We start from the raw sequence: 21678 nt of genomic DNA, 5'->3' as shown, positions 1-21678 counted from the left end.
ATATAACATTTTTACAGGTAATTGTAACAGGTTACCTTTCTAAAGTAACCCTCCCAACCCTGGTGTTCTCTAGAGACACAAAATACTTTAAAATATAACACTACAGTTTGTCATATACTCATTGTACTACGTTTTTAAGTGTATTTTGTATATTGAAATTTGGTGTAAATACTTAACTTTATTCTTTTTTAATGCTAAATCGTTTTTTAAAATTATTTTCTTTTTATAACCGTTATATTTCTGACCTTCTCTTACAACCTATTTTCTTATGTTGTTTATGTTTGCATCATCATACATCAAATCAAACTCCTTGTATGTGTAAACTTACCTGGCAATAAACCTGATTCTTATTCTGAAATTAGATATACTCCACATCATTTTATGAGTGCATTCAGCTGTGTGTTAATGAGACAGACAGAGAGGTTGAGTAGAACAGGCAACTGTACCTTCTATGGCGTGGAGGTGCGTACTCGTGAGATATCCCACAACCCTTTGCTCCTGATGGGAGGTGCCCACGTGAACCTGCAGGGGGGCAGAGAGATATGACATGATGTTACTGAGAGTTCACACAGCAGCATCAGAGCCTGGGTGTGTTTGTGTGGAGCAGACCAGGAAACACAGCAGCACTCAGATCCTACAGGAGAGCTGAGTCCATCCCTCTGGGAAACACTCATCAGAGCAGTCACTTAACGCAGCCATTAGGTTGTGCTACATGACATCAATGAGGCAAGAACATTAGTGGAGACTATGCAAATACACAGCAGCATGGAGAAGGAGTCATGTAAAACAATAATGACTTCTTTATTTTACCAGCTCATGATCATTGTTACATCTGTATTTCAAAATTACAAAACAATTAACTCATAGTTATTGTAGTAACAAGGTCCATTGCAATAATGATATCCCTATAATATATTAATATAGGGATATATTGTATTGTTATATTGTGTTACCTCATAAACAATAGTAAAAATTACTACAAGACAAATATATATTATTTACTGATTACAAGATCTAACTATATATTTATACTTATACTGTATGGCATAATTATGAGATAAGGTCCCCGTAATACCGAGATCCTAATTTCATAATTATAAGATCTTTTTTCTTTTTATTATGAGATAGGGTTCTTGTAATTAGGAGAGCTTTTTTCAGAATTGGTAGACGTTCTAATTATGAGATATTGTCTCCAATAATTTGTATTTGCTGTACTGTATGCAAATACAGTAGAGAAAAACCACATGTCAGATCAGAAGTAGGGCTGCACGATTTGGGGAAATAATCTAATTGCGATTTTTCTGACAGATATTGCGATTGCGATTCGTGATATTTGTTTTTAAGAGACACAACGGAAGTTTATTGTAAAATGCGGCCACGTCTCCGGCTAGGAAGGTCGCATCAACATGCTCCCGTCTCTAGCACCCCCGCAGCCCGAGCTACGAGTGAAAGAACTAAACTTATATGAAACTTCCGTTGGGTTGCTTTAAAGTCAAGCTTCAGTTTAAGATTCACCCTGTAATAGAAACATGTGATGGAGCAGTACTAACCTGACTCAGATGCTTTGTTTCACCAAACCATCTAGAAAAGCTCCATTGGAAGCCATTTGGAAAGGGCAGGCACTTTCAAAAATACCAACCCAGTCTCACAAAAAAACGTGTAATAACTACGTTGGTCTACAACGTAGGACGTAGTATATCTACAAAAACGCCTCTGAAATTGTAAGATGCCTACGTTTTTTTTCACCATTCATTCCAATGGCTGGCTTCTATGTCACGTGATCTTCAAATTTCTCCCTGCAGAAAAAAGAGCAGCAGGCTGACTGACAGCAGGTTTCCAGCTCTGCTCCCTGCTCCTGCATCTGGTGTTTTATCAACATCAGTTACTGCAGTGAATGACCTGCAAACAGCCATCAGGGCACACACTGCAGGAAGTGGAGCGCACACTTTTCTTACATGACATATACTTACATTGCATGAGTTTTAGTCACACACTAACATTGTTAGTCATTTAAAATACTCTTTTTTAATTATCTGATTTGCTCTTACTCCATGTGTTGATAATTTTCAAATCTTTCTGATTAGAGCTGAACGATTAATAACCTGTTAAGCCCGAGAGACCCCGGTACCGGGGCCCTCCTGCAACATCTTGCAGGAAACAGTATCTGAGGGCATGTTCATTTAATAAACTGAATGTTTTATATCCATGTAATGGGAAGAAACTCATCTAACTGATTATTTAAAAAAATAAAAAAACCCACAATGCTAACGCTGAGCCTCTGAATTAGCAACGAGCTAAAAATGCTAACAGATGACTCCACGGAAATTCACAAAACCTTATTATTTATCTTTGCTGCACATCCAACCCATCGTGAGGTGACACAAAATCGAAGGGTACCCTTCATTATCACTCAATTATACGAACTCGCGGAGGTAATAACAAGAACAGACATCAAAACATATGGCGCTAGGTAGCTAAAAACGCTAACATGGCTCACCTGTGTCGTAGTCTGGTCAAAAGTGGTCTTCAATGGCATTAAAACGATAAAAACGCTGCTGAAGTTAATCCATAGGTTAATCCAATGTGTCTGTGTCCCCTTGAAATGATTTCCGATAATTCATGAGCAATAAACCTGCTTTTCGGTTTTCAGATGTCAGACCTAGAGACAGCTTCACTCTGGTGCAAAACTGTGTGCGCAAAGCCCCCACCTTTTTTGTTTTACCATGTGTGTGAGTGGGGAGTTTCCCCTTCGATTCTATTGGCTCTAATGGCCAGAAAGAGATGACAATCACCAAAATCGACCAATGGGTTCCAGAGAAACGGTAAAACCCCCATTTCCACCCAAATCACCTCAGAGGTGGAGTTTATTTTGCTAAACCTCTCTAAAAAGGTCAAATGTCACTTGTTTTGCATTAATCTTGATACAGGGTACTTATTATATGTTGTACTTTGGATTCCTAAAGCATTTAGTCTACCTTACCCTTATCCAAGGGTAGTTTTCACTATAAGTAAAAAAAAACTATACACACACTATAATTTACAGTTTTTTACTATGTTCAATCTGAATTTTCTTTAAAATAAAAAACATCTATATTGATTCTGACTTTTCTACATCCAACTCACAGGTTTATCATTACTTTGAGAAAAAAGATTATTAATTTAACCCTTTTAGAAGGGAAGATATGGTCATTTGTTCTGAGAATGTCATTTTCGAGCCTGAGACCTGAAAAACAGGCTCAGGGCTAAACTGGTTAAATTATGCAATTATCAAATCGCAAAGCCTGCGATTTTTTTTTGTGTTTTGTTTTTCTTGTCTGTCAGTCATCCACACCAATCAGAAGTGATGTGCTCCACATGTACCAGCCATTGTTAACCAATCAGAAGTGGCCAATGATAGAAGGTGATAGACAGATTGATCCAATCACCTGCCAAGTATTTTCAACCCAGTCTCACAAAAAAACGTGTAATAACTACGTTGGTCCACAACGTAGGACGTAGTATATCTACAAAAACGCCTCTGAAATTGTAAGATGCCTACGTTTTTTTTCACCATTCCTTCCAATGGCTGGCTTCTATGTCACGTGATCTTCAAATTTCTCCCTGCAGAAAAAAAAACATGGCCGACCTTCATTTTATTCTCGGTGTAAAATGCCTATTTTAAGGTTAGTTTGGTCATTAAAATGCGTTTTGATGTCATTTCATGCGAGAAATATGAGTTGTTATTTAAGATTATGTGTGCAGTGGGTGTACATGATCTTTAGTTTGCTAGTTATTACGAAGATTACTTCAGGAAATTGTGTCTATACAACGTTTTCATTGTTACCAAGATGGTTGCTAGGGACGCTGCTATCGATATTATTTCTGTTATGTTGTGTAAAATGGTGTTATCTTTATTGCTACCCCCTTCCCCGTCAATGTATAGTGTTGGTCCACAGTGCAAACGTATTAGTTATTAGCTAGACTTTTATTTAGCATCTCAAAACACATGTAAACAGCTTCATGCCCGGGAGGCGAAGACCGGCAGTCCGGCTCACTAAAATGTCCGTGCAGAACAATACCCATGAAATGGGATGGGACCACGGCAGACTGTCCAAAACTGGATTTGAACGGGTCCACCGTGTCCCCCCCTCCCCCACCCCGTCCCCAGAACTACACATGCTGGCACGTCTCTACTGGGAATTGTAGTTTTAAAAGACGTTTTCATATTTCCCATAATAAGAAGTTGCCAGTATTAAACTGTGTACATCCCTGGAGGACAGAGGGTGTCGTTTTTCTCATACTGATATTCTGAACAATCTGTGCTGTTGTATTTGCTGTAAAGTGTCTCTACTGTAGGTTAATTTTATTATATGTACAGCACTTTGGCTCGACCAAAAATCGTTTATAAATGTGCTATATAAATAAAACTTGATTTGATTTGATTTTGGAGGTTTAGGGGATAGGAAACACTCAAATTAAAAATATATAATTAATAAATGGGTGAAAATTGCTTGTGCCCAATGGGCAGCATTAATATATACCCACACAACAGCTAAGGTCAGAAGAGCTTTATTTAACAGCTGGTCTTATGTCTGTGAACCCTCCTGTTGTTCATTGATAAGCCTGAAACATGCACTTGTCAAGGTTCAGAGGCACATTTTGCAAATCTGGCAGTAGCCATCGATCAGCTTAAGATAAGATATACTTTATTGATCCCAAGTTGGAAACATTTGCGTTACATCAGCATGTGTATAGTTGTACATATGCAGTGGTGTTTATTTGTAAATCATTTAGTATAATCACACAAATTCTGTGTTTTATATTTAATAATTCTCTGTTCTTTATTTATTGATTGTTCAATACCTGACAAGGCCGGAGATGAAAAACTTGGGTCACAGGTTCCTCAACAGTGCATCACAAGACATCTTTCAATATTTGTGTACCTCCACCATTAAATTGTCGTATTCTGCACATTTCTTATACTATCTACATCTTATAAGAGTATAATACATATGTATAATATCAGTTAAAATAAGTGCTTCAACATAGTTAACATTCCTGGAGGTATACACAAAGTTTGACATTCATTGCATAACTACACCATTTGTGAATATGTCAATAAACCTTAGAACATATTGAAAGGGATGTGCAAAATAGTCATTATATACAGTCTTTAATTAACTATTAGTAGAGAATAACGAGTAATGAACATATTTTATAGGGATTCTATTAATGTCTAATAATAAAAATAATGAAATTCAATAACATGCTTTAACCACTAGGTGTCCCTTTATATCAGGTGTGCACCTTTATGGTGTAAATACAGCCTATCTACCAATTGGATCAAATATAAAAGTCAGCCGAATTAGTGTTGATACTGCAAGGAGATGTATTGTGTGAAAATAAATGTAAGATGTTGTTTAATTACTGATATATTTATGATCCATGTCACGTTTCCAGTTCATCATGTTTGTCTCATCAAGGCTCTATAAATAGAGAACTACAGCAGATATGTAACATTTAATGCAGCCGAACCGTGTATTACAATGCCGTTATGTGATGACTTTCAAAGAGAAAAGCAGTGGACCAACACTAATAACGGTGTTGGTAACGGAAAATAACGTATCTATTGTGGTGATTGACATTATTCACCCACGGATCTATGGGTTAGGCCAGGGTATTGTTCTGCACGGACATTTTAGTGAGCCGGACTGCCGGTCTTCGCCTCCCGGGCATGAAGCTGTTTACATGTGTTTTGAGATGCTAAATAAAAGTCTAGCTAATAACTAATACGTTTGCACTGTGGACCAACACTATACATTGACGGGGAAAGGGGTAGCAATAAAGATAACACCATTTTACACAACATAACAGAAATAATATCGATAGCAGCGTCCCTAGCAACCATCTTGGTAACAATGAAAACGTTGTATAGACACAATTTCCTGAAGTAATCTTCGTAATAACTAGCAAACTAAAGATCATGTACACCCACTGCACACATAATCTTAAATAACAACTCATATTTCTCGCATGAAATGACATCAAAACGCATTTTAATGACCAAACTAACCTTAAAATAGGCATTTTACACCGAGAATAAAACGAAGGTCGGCCATGTTTTTTTTTCTGCAGGGAGAAATTTGAAGATCACGTGACATAGAAGCCAGCCATTGGAAGGAATGGTGAACAAAAACGTAGGCATCTTACAATTTCAGAGGCGTTTTTGTAGATATACTACGTCCTACGTTGTGGACCAACGTAGTTATTACACGTTTTTTTGTGAGACTGGGTTGAAAATACTTGGCAGGTGATTGGATCAATCTGTCTATCACCTTCTATCATTGGCCACTTCTGATTGGTTAACAATGGCTGGTACATGTGGAGCACATCACTTCTGATTGGTGTGGATGACTGACAGACAAGAAAAACAAAACACAAAAAAAAATCGCAGGCTTTGCGATTTGATAATTGCATAATTTAACCAGTTTAGCCCTGAGCCTGTTTTTCAGGTCTCAGGCTCGAAAATGACATTCTCAGAACAAATGACCATATCTTCCCTTCTAAAAAGGTTAAATTAATAATCTTTTTTCTCAAAGTAATGATAAACCTGTGAGTTGGATGTAGAAAAGTCAGAATCAATATAGATGTTTTTTATTTTAAAGAAAATTCAGATTGAACATAGTAAAAAACTGTAAATTATAGTGTGTGTATAGTTTTTTTTTACTTATAGTGAAAACTACCCTTGGATGATGGTAAGGTAGACTAAATGCTTTAGGAATCCAAAGTACAACATATAATAAGTACCCTGTATCAAGATTAATGCAAAACAAGTGACATTTGACCTTTTTAGAGAGGTTTAGCAAAATAAACTCCACCTCTGAGGTGATTTGGGTGGAAATGGGGGTTTTACCGTTTCTCTGGAACCCATTGGTCGATTTTGGTGATTGTCATCTCTTTCTGGCCGTTAGAGCCAATAGAATCGAAGGGGAAACTCCCCACTCACACACATGGTAAAACAAAAAAGGTGGGGGCTTTGCGCACACAGTTTTGCACCAGAGTGAAGCTGTCTCTAGGTCTGACATCTGAAAACCGAAAAGCAGGTTTATTGCTCATGAATTATCGGAAATCATTTCAAGGGGACACAGACACATTGGATTAACCTATGGATTAACTTCAGCAGCGTTTTTTATCGTTTTAATGCCATTGAAGACCACTTTTGACCAGTGCTTGAATTGGAATGAAAAAGGTGCCAGTACTCTAAAATCAGCAACTTTTTCAAGTCAATTTTATATATACAGCCCACAAACAAGAATTTGGCTACTATAATGCTGGTGGGTTTGTCTCTTTACTACTGTATATTTTAGAAAGGTTCACTGTACTTAACATTTTTTATGATAGGCAGCGGATATGGCTAAAGCTCAGTAAGGTCAATATTAACTGAAAATATAGCAATCAAAGTCTAGATCTTCTGCTGAAGACACATGAAGCAGAGACCTTTCAGGTGAGAGCCCCTCTGGTGGTGTTCAACATTAATGACAAGGAAACAAAGCTCTGGTCAGAAGCATTTTTTATAAAAAGCTTTAACAAAATTAAGTATTTCTGTACATTTTGAATGCAATCTAACTTTCCAACTCAGAAAACGAAAAACGAAAAAGTGCCAAAAGTCTTCTCACATGGCTGAGCTGCTTTGCAATATACTTCACCACTGAAGAATACAAATATGTATAAAGTAAACTATGATGCAATCTAACTTTCCAACTCAGAAAAATGATAAAGAGCATGAACAAAGAACATGTAAAAACAAATGCAAAATTTGCACAATCTAAAATGAGAAACTGTAACTGCAAGTAACAAAGTCTGAGCCATGGTAAAGAGTTACATTGAACACCAAGCTGATCAGATAACTCCCTGGTTGGTCTGAAGTCCTTCTATCTCCAGGATCTGTACAAATCGGCACATTATGCCAAAAGTCTTCTCACTGGGTGAGCTGCTTTGCAATATACTTCACATTGTTAGAAAAGGCTCCAGAAGGCCTTGGGGACATCAGTATCAGGGACTGGAGCTGGACAGGCTCTTTCATCAGCACTTCTCCTTCCCTTTGCCAGCCAGGACCTCACATACTGTTCCGGATTGAACTGTCCTAGTGATGGTCCATTACATTTAATGAAAACCAGGCTGGACAGTCGGCTGACAGAGAGAGCATTCCTTTTTGCAGTAAGGATATCGTTCATGCAGCTGAATGCCCGCTCACACTCACTAGTGGAGACAGCGATGGTTCGGACTGTTTTCAGTAGAGGCTCCATGGCAGCAGGTGTACGGGATGCCCTGGTTTCCTTGTATTCGCGAAAGCCCTGAACAGTCTCTCTTCTGTCCACTTTCAGCACTTCGCACAAACGTAGCACCTCTACGTCCCCATACTGTACGTCTAACTCCTCTTCAGGCCAACTTCCAGGATGGATAACTTTCATGTCCTGGATTAGCTGATTGTCCCGGGCCTCCCGGCCATGTAATGGGATTTCTCTTGTGCTGACATGAGAGGAGGTTGTGGAAGTCATTCTGTGTCTCAGATTCTCTACCATACTGCGGAAAAACTGACCTGCATGAATCTGTACAAGCCTGCCATTCTCACGCAGGGCAACACCCTTGAAGGACTTCTCAGCTAGAGCTGTATGAACTGTAGTCATGTGTGGGCCAGGCATGGTGACCATGGATTCAAAAACTCGTATTTCTCGAGTTAAGAGCCTATCTGCTGTAGGCAGTGTCATCTCTCTTTTTTGGAGTTGCCGAGAGAGGTCGCTGAGCTCTGTGAGCGCATCGTACATCAGTCCCAGATTGCTGACAAACGTTGCAGATGTGAGCACATCATCCAGGCCCTTGTACTTTGCTCTGTCTCTGGAATCCCTGCTCGTGTCGTTTGCAGCATTTGTGAAGTGATCATGAAGCACTCGGTAGTTTTCCCAGACTGCTCTGACGCTCCTTTCACTTGAAGCCACCCAGCGGATGGACAAAACACGCCCTATCACCAGGAGACGCTGTCCGACTGCTTGCGCACACTGCGCTAACTGCCTCTGATTTTTGGGGGAGGCATGGAACAAGGAATAGAGTTTGTCAAAAAAGATCTGGAAATGATTGAGCCCTGAGACCTCCTTGACCACATCCCCAACTGCCAGCTCTAGACGATGATTGGAGCAGTGCCACACAAACAGGCTTGGGAATTTACTACACAACTGGGTAGCAACGCCTGTTCTCTTCCCTAGCATGACTGAAGCCCCATCACATGCAAAAGAAACGAAACACTGACCTAAAAAGTCCTCGTTAAAATCTCTTCCAAGACACTCCATTAACGCCTTTGTGATGTCATCAGCCGTTGTTCCATCCAACTCGATCAGCTCCCAAAAAAACGTTTCGGGCTCAGCATCAGCTAATGCTGAGCGTAGACACACAACAAGCACCGTTTTACCACTAATAGTGGTAGATTCATCGACCAAAACACAGAGTTTTCTTTGGTTTTCTGTAATGTCTTTTGCCATTTTTTTCTTCAGCTCATGAGCTATGTGGTCGATGATTTCGCCACAGGTTTTATTGGAGTGCAAAACCCTGCCCACGTTCAGCCCATTCAGTTTCTGTACATTCAAATCAATTGGCATGTCTGTGAATGGCCGGCTATGTTTGTCAATTTTATATGCCGTTCGAAAAACTCTGATAGTGGTGTCTAATTCAGATTTATGCATAGACTGCACTTGATGTTGAATAGTTTCACGTGAAGCAGATGTAAGGATGTCAGCAGCTTTTACATGGGCTTGTGATTCTTTATGTTCTTTGATTTTTTTTCTCAGGCTAGCTTGTTGTTTGCCCTTGTCAACACCGAAATGAAACACTGCACACTCACCCCATTCAGTTGACAGTTTCAGTCCTTGTCCAGTGTGTATTCCCAAATATTTGACATATCTGCATATCCGACATCCTAGCTTCTTATCTTTAAGAAGGAGCCATGCATTGGTCTTGCAAAAATATTGCACCTGGTCCGTTGTCCAGCAGTCAGGTGCATCGCTTTGCCCGGTGTTGGTGGTGGCAGTTGCGCCAGCAGCAGCTAACGTTAGAGGCTCTGGAGGAGGCGGCGGAGCTAGTGCTAATGCTAATGCACTAGAACTTGGAGCAGGAGGATCAACCAAAGAAAGCTCCCCATCAGACACAATTTCCAACACAGGCACAGCATTCTCTGTATTTGAAGTTTCTTCCGGCGACAACCGCTGTCTTTTTGCACTTTTATTAATCCATGCTAACATTTTAGAAATGCTAATTTGTGACGTGCTTTCCTTCTCTCGGGGGCGTGCCTGCTCTGTTCTATCACTCTACATAGCCACCCACTGGGTGGGAGTTGCACTGCATAAACACAACACACGTGCATCTAGGTATGTAAATTGTAAAGCATTAAAACATGGTTTTACTAACAGTTTTCAGTATGTTGTTACTTCGGCATTATTATTATTATTATTTTGAAACGTGTATTACTATTAAATCACGGTCAAATAGGTTAATTTTGACATAGTCGTTTCCACCACAGTATTTACATGGAGAAGATAAGCCCCGCCCCCTCTCCAGCACGTTCTGTTTGAATGACAGGAGTAAACAGCTGACAGCCGCTGTGAAACTCCAGCGGTTAGAGCGATGAGAATGTCCGTTCGGCACCTCATGACGCATCTACTGAGTACCGGGCGGCTGTATATATATATATATATATGGATGTATAATAAGAACGGCGGGAGAGTGTTGAGTACTGGCACGGTGCATGAGTACCGGAGTACCGCCAGCATGCCGGTACTGAGCAAGAAGTGCCGGTACTCCATGGGTCAGAACCAGAAGTGCCGGTGCTGCGTACCGGTGAGTACCGGCCCAATTCCAGCACTGCTTTTGACCAGACTACGACACAGGTAAGCCATGTTAGCGTTTTTAGCTACCTAGCGCCATATGTTTTGATGTCTGTTCTTGTTATTACCTCCGCAAGTTCGTATAATTGAGTGATAATGAAGGGTACCCTTTGATTTTGTGTCACCTCACGATGTGAAACGATGGGTTGGATGTGCAGCAAAGATAAATAATAAGGTTTTGTGAATTTCCGTGGCGTCATCTGTTAGCATTTTTAGCTCGTTGCTAATTCAGAGGCTCAGCGTTAGCATTGTGTTTTTTTTTTTTTTTTTAAATAATCAGTTAGATGAGTTTCTTCCCATTACATGGATATAAAACATTCAGTTTATTAAATGAACATGCCCTCAGACACTGTTTCCTGCAAGATGTTGCAGGAGGGCCCCGGTACCGGGGTCTCTCGGGCTTAACAGGTTATTAATCGTTCAGCCCTAATCAGAAAGATTTGAAAATTATCAACACATGGAGTAAGAGCAAATCAGATAATTAAAAAAGAGTATTTTAAATGACTAACAATGTTAGTGTGTGACTAAAACTCATGCAATGTAAGTATATGTCATGTAAGAAAAGTGTGCGCTCCACTTCCTGCAGTGTGTGCCCTGATGGCTGTTTGCAGGTCATTCCCTGCAGTAACTGATGTTGATAAAACACCAGATGCAGGAGCAGGGAGCAGAGCTGGAAACCTGCTGTCAGTCAGCCTGCTGCTCTACGGATCAGCACCCCCCCCCCCCCCCCCCAACATCCAGACACGGTGTCTGCCTCATGTGAGTTTATGAAGAGCAGACACTCAATCACAAGAAGAACAACACTCCAAGAAAGGAAACGGGAGTGTCTTGGTGCTTGGTCTGTTCTGGGACTTGATCCTGCCACCCTTTGGTTCCCAAACAAAGCCTGTATACCTGCCACCCAAGGTGTTTATTATATAGTCATTTTCTAATTTCAAATATATTTTTGTGCCAATAGGAATTAATACCTAGCATAAGAAGTATCATTTTATTTCACACGCAAAAGTGATTTGATTTATTATTATAAGTAGAACAAAATTCCCCCATAAAACGGTTGCCATTACGAATGGTCTCCCATGGTCCCAGGGACATGGTCTTTTTTTACACGGATAGAAAATGGTAATAGAAAATGTCAGCTATTAATCAGAGTGAACAAAGAGGTGGTACAACTTTTCTACACCATAACATTTTCAGTTTTTTCAAATAACCCTTCATTGAATGACTTACATGTAAAACATTTGTTGAGTTTACCCTTTCAGGGAAAATAAGACTATCTAATGTAATTTGAAGAGGACATGTTTTGCTGATTCTTAGGTTCATATTAGTATTTTGTGCCTCGATACATAATAGGGCATTTATGAGCAACAGTTAAATAAAGATGCAAATGTAACTTCTTGTGAACTGTCAAATTTCACAGTTGAAATTTGTAAATGATGATCCCTATAAGACAGAGGCCTCCATTTTTTCATTCTCTGAGCAGCAGAGAGATTAGGCTGCACAAAAACGCAACATTACTTGAGATTTAATCAGACACCTTTAGCATCAGTGTTTGGAAGTCCTTCAACACAGAGAGAGGGATGAAGGACGGAGGCTGGCCGCTCTGAAGTGTCCGTGGGTGGAAGCAGACTGAGGAGGAGGAGGAGGAGGAGGAGGAGGAGGAGGAGGAGGAGGAGGAGGAGGAGGAGGAGGAGGAGGAGGAGGAGGAGGAGGAGGAGGAGGAGGAGGAGGAGGAGGAATAAAGCGTCGCTAAGAAAGGGAGATGGTGATTGTGAAGGGTTTGGGTTGAAGCGGGAAGGAGCATATCTATAACAAGAGAGAATAGATCCTGTTTAAAGGCCAGCACAGACAGCCTTGGAGAGTTTTAGACGAGGTTAACTGCTCAAATCCAGATCTTCAGCATGCTCTTAATCCCATTAACATCACCACCAGCATCTAAACCCCTTGGTGGGGGGCTGCACCTCCTCTTTTCGATTAGGATACCATGATGGGATCTAATCGCCAAAGGCTATTTACATTTCTATATGAATACATATTCTTTAACCAACAATAATTATCTCCAGTTGATTTGCTGTTACTGCGTGACTGGTTCTCTGTCCAATGTGCACCCAGAAAGAGAGCTAAACCCCAGCACTTTTCATCTCTCAACGAACGGGTGGTGCAGATTAAAGATGGATGAAGAGGAAAGAGTTCAAATGTTAGCGCCATCAGATCCACTAACTCTGACTAACTCTCCTGCAACAAAACTTTAGACACCACACTTCAAGATCTGTGTCCAGTAGCCACAGCTTGAATATGCAGTCCATTAAATATGTAGTGGCTCAGTTTGTAGGGATTTGGCATTGCACTGAAGGGTCGCCGGTTCAATTCCCAGATTGGACAAAGTAAAGGGAGTGGACAGATACTTTGAGTGGTACTGCAGAGGTGTCCTCTAGCAATGCACACTGTCCCACAATCACTGTATAGTGAGCTGGCCACTGTTCCTAATGTTCCCACGGGTTGGGTTAAAAACAGACACAAAATGTCACCATGTGTGATGCAGTGTTCATGTGTGTCTGCCATTTCCAAATCTTTTTTTGCAAAGCAGAGTGACATAAGAGCAATTGGGGGTGGCATAATGAGCTGTAACATATTATGGAAATGAAGTTACTACTGAATCGACGCCTTAGCACTAGATGCTAATCAAACAGCTAGGGGTTTTCTTAGTCCGTCTGTTAAGCTTGTCCCCTGAAAACAGCTGCCTGCTGGAAAAGGTTTCTAACACCAGTGAGACTGTGACTGTGGTTTTGAAACAAAAACAATGACTTAAAAGTAGCTAAAACAAGCTCCGTAGAGTTTAGGAGAACTGCAGTCTGGTGATGGATTCTTTGTTGGTCCGTCATAACAACCTGACACCTTGCAGCTTGAAAGTAAAGCCCTTTATATTTGCCCAAAATATATCTATGTCATATGTCATATGTCTACATTACAGTTATGAAGCAGGTGAGTAAAATGCTAAAAATAACCTGGCGTTATTACCTATACTAGAACAAGGTCAAAACCTTCTGTTAAAATGTGAATTCTTGCTGGATTTTGAGTTCATTTATCCAACTATTGTGATTTTTGGCTGCTCACTTCTCCCCTTAACTTCCCTTTCCCCTTCATTGACTTCACGACATGCTTTTTGAGAAATGCTTGAATTCACTAAAATGTATGTGCATTATTTAGGATCAATTCATGTCTACTTTAATGAGGATATAAGTCAGCATTTTCCTCTCCAGTACATAAACCACAGAGTTAAAGCACCCCACAGAGGGGAGGGCTTTCATTTTGGCAAATGAAGACTGATTGGCAATAATAGGATGGCGGTTTTGGCCACAATAACACATTAGCCAAATTACTTTGACTATACACAAATCTTGCAAAGTAGACTGAAATGCAGTAAATACACCTCACAGCAAAGGATATTCATCACCCCGAATATGCGGATGTTCATTCAATTTTTCTGAATGGAGTGTGTTGTAAGAATAGAAAAGCAAAAAAAGCACGAAAGACTCATCCACTTTTGTTTCATTTATCGTCAGATGGTATATTAACTTAAAGAGAGTCAATGAAAATGTGTGTGAATTTGGGTTCAGACGCCAGAATCTCACAGTATATATATTGTTGTTTTTTAGTTCGGTCCTAATAATTTTGACATTCTGGGTCATTTTTACAAACAAACCAAATAGAGGAAAACAAGAACTTCCCCAGACTTGGTGGAAACGTTTTTGATTGGACAGTTATACATCACTCAAAGTCATGGGGAATTCTTATTCATTGACTGACAGAAGCTTATGCAGCACTTTCATTTTTCTGATCTGTATATTTACTGTACGTCCTTTGGTATCAGATAGAGCTCATAAACAAATAACTGATTGAAACCATCAAAGGGCTGCAAATGAACCACATGATATGAATAATGACTAAGAGTAATGATTCAGGGCTATTACTGCAGCGCTGCTGTCACACACTTTTTAATGGACTAAATAAAATGACAAAGTACGAGCACATCTGGCTGACCCTTGCCTGGCACAGTTCCTATGCAGCTGTATGAAGACTGATGTTCGGGTTACCTTTACATCACCCTTAGGTCCTAGCCTTTTCTTCCCCCTCCCTCCCTGGGGGAGGGATGATGTATATAATTGTATTATATTATATTATATGTATTATACAAGGATTTAAAAGATGTTGGTTTAACTTTGAAACCATGCTAAAATCACCAATGGGGTAATGTGTGGAAGCACCCTTTCACAAAGAGTTAGATGGATAGATCTCTCATGTTTGTCTGTTCATCGGCCAGGAGACAGTCAGCTTAGCTTAGCATAAAGAATTTAGAGTGCCACAATGTACCATCAATAGATGTTGGTCTCTCTTACTCAGTCTATGTGTTACAAACTGAAAAGTTACCCTAATCCTGACTCTAACCCTAACCCTCAAACTAATATTTGTCTATATCACAAGGCTAATACACCTTGTTTTTTTTCCGTTTTTTTGCCTTTAAGTTCCATCTTATCATCCTTAATAAAATATTTCCTGCATCTCACAAACTCCTATTTATTTTTCTTTCTGTTGCTCCTTCTCACTCTTCCTTCCCCTCTGCTGTTCGCTCCATCTGCATGCCATGCTCTGTATTCATATTTCAGAGGCTTATCTACGCTTCAATAGGTGTGTGGGCACCCTGAAACTGACAAGAGGCCAGAAGGGATTCTTACGTGTGTGCATGCACTCATGCATATAACAATGAATGGACTTGAAATGTGTTTGTATTGTCTGCGGTCTGAGCAGAAGACGAAGTTGAGATGATGCAAGCGATGATTGGAGTTCTGGGTAGTGACGGAGGAGAGCTCAACTAGCAGCAATTTATGCTGAAATCAGTTGAAAGTGTTTTTTCCCTTCTGCTCTGTATGAGTTAAGATAATATCAAATGGAATTAACTGCATTTCTTCAAAAATATAACAGCAAATGAGTCAGAAAGCAGGATATAAGATGATAAAACGTGCAAAGGCTTCCTCTCATTAAACAGCGTCGAGATAGAATGAGCGGAACTGAATGGAGCTGCGAGGCGATTTCACACTGGAAGCAAACCAAGAGTTCCAAGACTGCTGAAATTAATTACCTAAGCTTTACCATCAGACCAAGAGAGCTGAGGTTTCACCACGCATTACTCACATGAGTTTGATCAATTCACTTTCAAGCAGCCAAACTCTTGTGATGATGACAGAAAGCAGACGGATGACAGATGAGCTGTGGTGTGGTTTGACCGTAAACAACACCACAGACTTTCATATCTTGTGTGTCTTTTCTATATAAGCCTGGCAGCAGTGTTATCTTTAGAGAATGTAATGTATTTAAAGAGCGTTTTGCTGCTGTAAATCCTACACAGTGCTAAGGATTTACTGGTGTCTCGGTAGAATCCAGCCTGTAGCTGACTGGCTTTACAGTCAATATGTTCTTGATTAACTTGAAGAACCTTCAAGTCCAAATAATATCTCAATTGCTCCTCAAAGTTGCAATCTATTCCCATTTGTTACATCACTGAGCTATTTTTAAGTTAAGATGCAGTTCTTGGGCAATTGAGACAAAATCAAACCAAATCACCATTCAATTGAGAAAATGTAAGTTATGGATGAGTTGAAGTCTTTAAGTTGTGTCATATCCATTCCATGTCCCACACAACAAAGTTCAAGTCAAGTCTTGAGTCAGTTAGGTCTGGTTCAGCTCCATTCTATATGCAGCTGAGACAAGTTCAAGTGTTAAGTTGATCAAGATCAGTTCAATGTTAGACTCAAGTCATTTGAGACAAGCTCAAGCGAGGTTACAGGTCAGTTGGGAAAAGTTCCATTCAAGCCTTGGATAATAATAATAATAATAATAATAATAATAATAGCTTGGATTTATATAGCGCCTTTCATGAGACCCAAGGTCGCTTTACAGAGAAGAACAGGAGTAGAAACAAACATAACAAAAGGCAGTCAGACAACCAGTCAGACAGACAAAACAACAAATAGATTAGGGGCCAAAGGCTTTAGCAAACAGATGGGTCTTGAGGGCCCTTTTGAAGGCGTCAAGCGTGGGGATGTTGCAGATCTCCGCAGGGGAGCGTTCCAGAGGGTGGGGGCTGCCACACTGAAGGCTCTGTCCCTGAAGGTTCGCAGGTTGGTGCGGGGGGCGATAAGCAAGCCGGAGTCTGAAGACCGCAGGTTCCGGGGTGGGGCATGTGGGCGAAGGATGTCCGATAAGTACTGGGGGGCATGGGCATGGAGGGACTTGTAGGTGAGGAGGAGGTGGATGAGGGTGGGAGTGATGTGCTGCCACGGCTTTGTATGAGTGAGTACCCTAGCAGCACAGTTTTGAACATACTGGAGCCTGTCCAGGGGTTTTTTGGGGACCCCAAACAGGACACCATTGCAGTAGTCCAAGCGAGAGGTGACGAAAGCATGGACTAGGGTTTCTGCAACCGACTCCGAGAGTAACGGTCGGAGTCTGGCAATGTTCCTTAGATGGAAAAAGGCCGATTTGGTAACAGACTTGAAGTGGGAGTGGAAGGAAAGGGTGGAGTCAAGGATGACACCCAGGTTGCGGGCTTCAGGAGATGAGCAGATGGAGCAGCCATCAACCTCAAGGATGAAGTCACCAACCTTCCGGAGCAGCGCCTTGGGTGCCACAACCATGAGCTCTGTTTTCCTGATGTTCAATTTGAGATAGTTGGATGACATCCAGGTTTTTATGTCGTGCAGGCAGTTGACGAGAGACTGGAGGGGGGAGCTGGGAGGATGGAGTAGTGCTGAGATATAATTGGGTATCATCAGCGTAGCAGTGGAAATTGAGTCCATGTAAATGGTGACCAGGAGGGGGCCAAGCACAGAACCCTGGGGTACACCGTGATTGACTGGGGCCGAGGGTGAATTTGACCCATTAATGGTTACAAACTGTTCCCTGTTATGGAGGTAGGATGTGAACCAGGACAGGGCTGTGCCAGTGACACCTAGGAGGTCAGATAGGCGGGTGAGTAGGATGGTGTGGGAGATGGTGTCAAACGCTGCAGAGAGGTCCAGGAGGATGAGGATGCTGAGGCGGCCAGAGTCAGCAGCAATGAGGAGATCGTTGGTGATCTTGATGAGGGCGGTCTCGGTGCTGTGTTGATGTCTGAAGCCGGATTGGAAGGGCTCATAGAGCTCATGGTTGGACATATACAGAAAGAGTTGGCCGGCGACCACTCTTTCCAGAGTTTTACTTAGGAAGGGAAGGTTGGAGATCGGACGCTGGTTGTGGAGGTCGTCGGGGTCCAGGCCAGGTTTTTTTGAGGATGGGGGTGACTAAGGCCATTTTGAAGCAGGTGGGGACTATACCAGGAGCCAGAGAAGCGTTGATGATAACCACCATGTAGGGACAGAGGGTGGGTAGGCAGTCCTTGACCAGGGCTGTGGGCATGGATTCCAGGGAGCAGGTGGAGGTCTTGGCCGAGCTGACCAGTTTGGCCACTTGGAGAGCATCCACAGGGGAGAAGGAGGAGAGGTTGCAATGGGAGAGGCGTGGCGCTGGGGGTGCATTGCCAGGTGGCTGAGGTGCAGGTAGCAGGGTTCCTGCAAGTTTCACCAACTCAAATGTAAGACTTTTTAAGACCTTTTTAAGACCACTTTGAATAGAATTTAAGACCTATTTCACGGCAAGAAAGTATGAAGGAAAATTGCTATGAAAGAAGAAATACGTACATGAAATGTATTCATGTTCAACATAAGAACGTTAATACAAAAGTTAATCTGAAACTACGGAAGAGGATTAGGGCCACATGATTTTTTTTCAGAATTCTGAGAAAAAGTCAGAATTCTGAGATTAAAGTCAGAATTCTGACTTTTTTCTCAGAACACATTTTTTTTAATTAATACACACATAAATACACACACACACACAGTTCAATCTTGCACTTAGCCGTTTAAAATAATTATAAGAGGAGATAAATGTTGGGACTGAAGAGCTTTAATTACAGAGTCAGAGCTGGCTCTCTCTTTAGGGAATTGTTTTTAATTAATATTCCATCTCTGCCTCTCTCTTTCTACTTCATCACTTCCCCTCAAGAGAGAATTCAGAGTTATATGTGTGACCTGCTGCTGCTCTCCAGGTAAATACATTGTTATCTCACTTTCAACTGGTCTGTAGGCTACATGTTATTAACTGATATTGATGAAACGGATTTGCTCGACTGTCTCAAATTGTAATGATTGTATGCATTGCTTGAATTTCACTTAACAGACTGTATGTGGTTTGTCTTGTGTGTCATGTTTTGCATTTTGTCTTTTTGTTTATGTATGTCTGTAAGTTGTTGCTATTCTCGGGACCCCCTTGAAAACGAGATGGTGCATCTCAAGGGGTTTATCCCAATGAATAACATTTCTATATATATATCCACAGGGAAATTATGAGAATGTGCTCTGACGTAGGTTTGTTTTAAAGACTGTATTTATATAAGAACAGCGTTTTACAATTAATTGAAATTAACCTGGGAACGATATCAGAGTGAGGCTGGAGGCAGATCTTTTACATCAGTGGCTTATTTAGTATACAATCCATTTCATTGTAAGAATACACATGATGTGCTATATACAAAAACTACCCAAAGTGAAATGAAGTGATACATACATTTGAATATAGTAGACTAATCTTATACTGCCAGATAAAAACATCAACATTAATTGATTGTGTAAACCCCTAATAATGTTCAATAGTGTAACAACAATGTATTAACTGGGCCTATTGCTTTGCTTTCAGGTGTATATTAGTATATTGTGTTTCTACTGTGACATGTATCCATGCTTTAATGTTCAGAAAGCTCTTTATTTATCTCATACTGCCTGTGCTGAAACCTGAGCCCAGTCTGCTCTGGTTAGCTGGCCGACTCTGTTGTGATTGGTCAAGAACTAAGAGATGTCCATTATTGTCCATTAGCCCGTACAATGTGGTATTTTCCATTAAAACATATGCATATTGAGCAACAAAAGGCTTGAAACTGATACCAATTGGAACATTTTTACATTTGGTGTACTCAACAACTATGTCAAAATGTATGATGTAGGTTCAAATCTGTGTTTAACAGAAACATGCATAAGCATTCTCTTTGTCAGATTTATGAAGCCGTGCATACACATGATTATGCACTATTAGCACATGTGAAATTGTGATCATGTAAATGAGCTTGAATGTAGGGGGATTAATCAGCTGTTTATATATGTCTCCTGATGTCTGCTCGCTCCTTACTGTGGCACAGGACATGTTATGAAGTAAACAGAATAACTGAGTACTTAGCATGAAGATGATAGCTATAATTGCTGAACAGACAAAGAGAAGAAAATCCATGGAGGATAATTATAGTCCCTGCAATGTTTTGACTGACAAGTGCTGTCTGGGAAAGTGCAAAATGCTAATGAGTGCAACAACACATCATTGAAAACGAGAATCATTTTAAGGGATCATCGCTTTAACAATGCCTTCTGTCATCTAAAATGACAGAAGGCATTGTTTGTTTTGAACATGAAAACACAGTGTCTGCAGGCTGTGAAGAGGGATCAGCGTGAACATCAGGTACATCAAATGAACTGCTAATGAGATGCATCCCAGCTGGCAGGGTAGTAATGAGCCAGAATGACCAAAGGTTCATGGAAGGGAAGCCAGGGTTCATAACAAGATAATGCTTTGGAAGGCTGCCGAGACACTTGGGAGGAAGGGGGGGGGGGCACATCAAAGCCTGCAGCTGGCTGCGAGATATGGGTCGTATGAAAGGGCTATCAAAAGCCAATGAGCACTGTACCACCATAAGATCAACAACACACAGTCAGAACAGAATATACTGCAGAGATAAACAGTGTGTCCATGAAACAATCTTTGTAGTCCGTATCGGATGTGAGCATCTCAAGGGGCAAGCAACGGGAATTTCCATTGGATCCGCATTGGATTTTGCAGAAAATAAAATCAGCGAGTTAATCTCCATGCATTAAAAGGGACCTATCATGCAAAATGCACTTTCTGATGTCTTTTATGCATAAATATGTGTCCCCGGTGTGTCAGGGAACTCACAAAGCGAAAAATAAAACCCTCTCTTTCCCTCCGTACCCAAATCTCTAAAAATGGGGGTAGGCTACAGCGGAGTTGATCCAGATTTGCGTGGTAACCCAGCTAGCGGGGAACGTTCTCACAACTTTGTCTAACGTTACCTATTGGTTCTAATAAGGTTTTAAAGAAACGTTTTAATCTGATGTTCAAAGAACCTTTTTAGGATGTTTATTATTTCAAATAATGTTCCTATAAGGTTTAAGGTTAACTAAGACATAATGTTTTATCTGCAACATTCAGAGGATGTTTTCAGGATGTTATTGAGGCCTGAGATGACAGAAAGTTTATTTATAAAACGTTCCTTTAATGTGATATGTTAACAAAGGTGGAACGTTTTGCCTGCAACATTCTAAGGATGTGTTTTGGACGTTGTTGGGTAACACATTAAAGATGTTCTTTATAAAACGTTCCCTCAATGTTACATGATAATATATGAAGAACATTCTCCAAGAAATATTCTGATAATGTTTTCAGGATGTTATTCTTTTTTTATAAAACGTTCCTGTGATGGAAAATATTAACACGGTCATGGTCAACGTCAGATTTATTTCTAGAGCGCTTTAAAAAACAAACTTGCATTTGTTTGAAAAGGATGTTTTAAAAAAAATCGGATGTCACCATATTTTCCTTTTGAAAAAAACAAACA

The 21678-nt window shown here is 40.6% G+C and overlaps 1 protein-coding gene across 2 annotated transcripts in view; it reads right to left on the bottom strand.

The window, feature by feature from the left end:
* smpd3 (sphingomyelin phosphodiesterase 3) overlaps nucleotides 1-21678 on the bottom strand; it is a 104668-nt gene that overhangs the window by 18803 nt on the left and 64187 nt on the right. For both annotated transcript variants that reach the window (XM_034195744.1, XM_034195745.1), the window contains one exon: nucleotides 447-522. In XM_034195744.1, coding sequence (XP_034051635.1) covers nucleotides 447-522 — 76 coding nt within the window. The remainder of the gene's footprint in view (nucleotides 1-446; nucleotides 523-21678) is intronic.

The sequence above is a fragment of the Gymnodraco acuticeps genome, unplaced genomic scaffold (assembly GCF_902827175.1).
Source record: "Gymnodraco acuticeps unplaced genomic scaffold, fGymAcu1.1, whole genome shotgun sequence".
NCBI lineage: Eukaryota > Metazoa > Chordata > Actinopteri > Perciformes > Bathydraconidae > Gymnodraco > Gymnodraco acuticeps.
The sequence above is the reverse complement of the archived record's forward strand: the minus strand, read 5'-3'. Positions and strand labels throughout refer to the sequence as shown.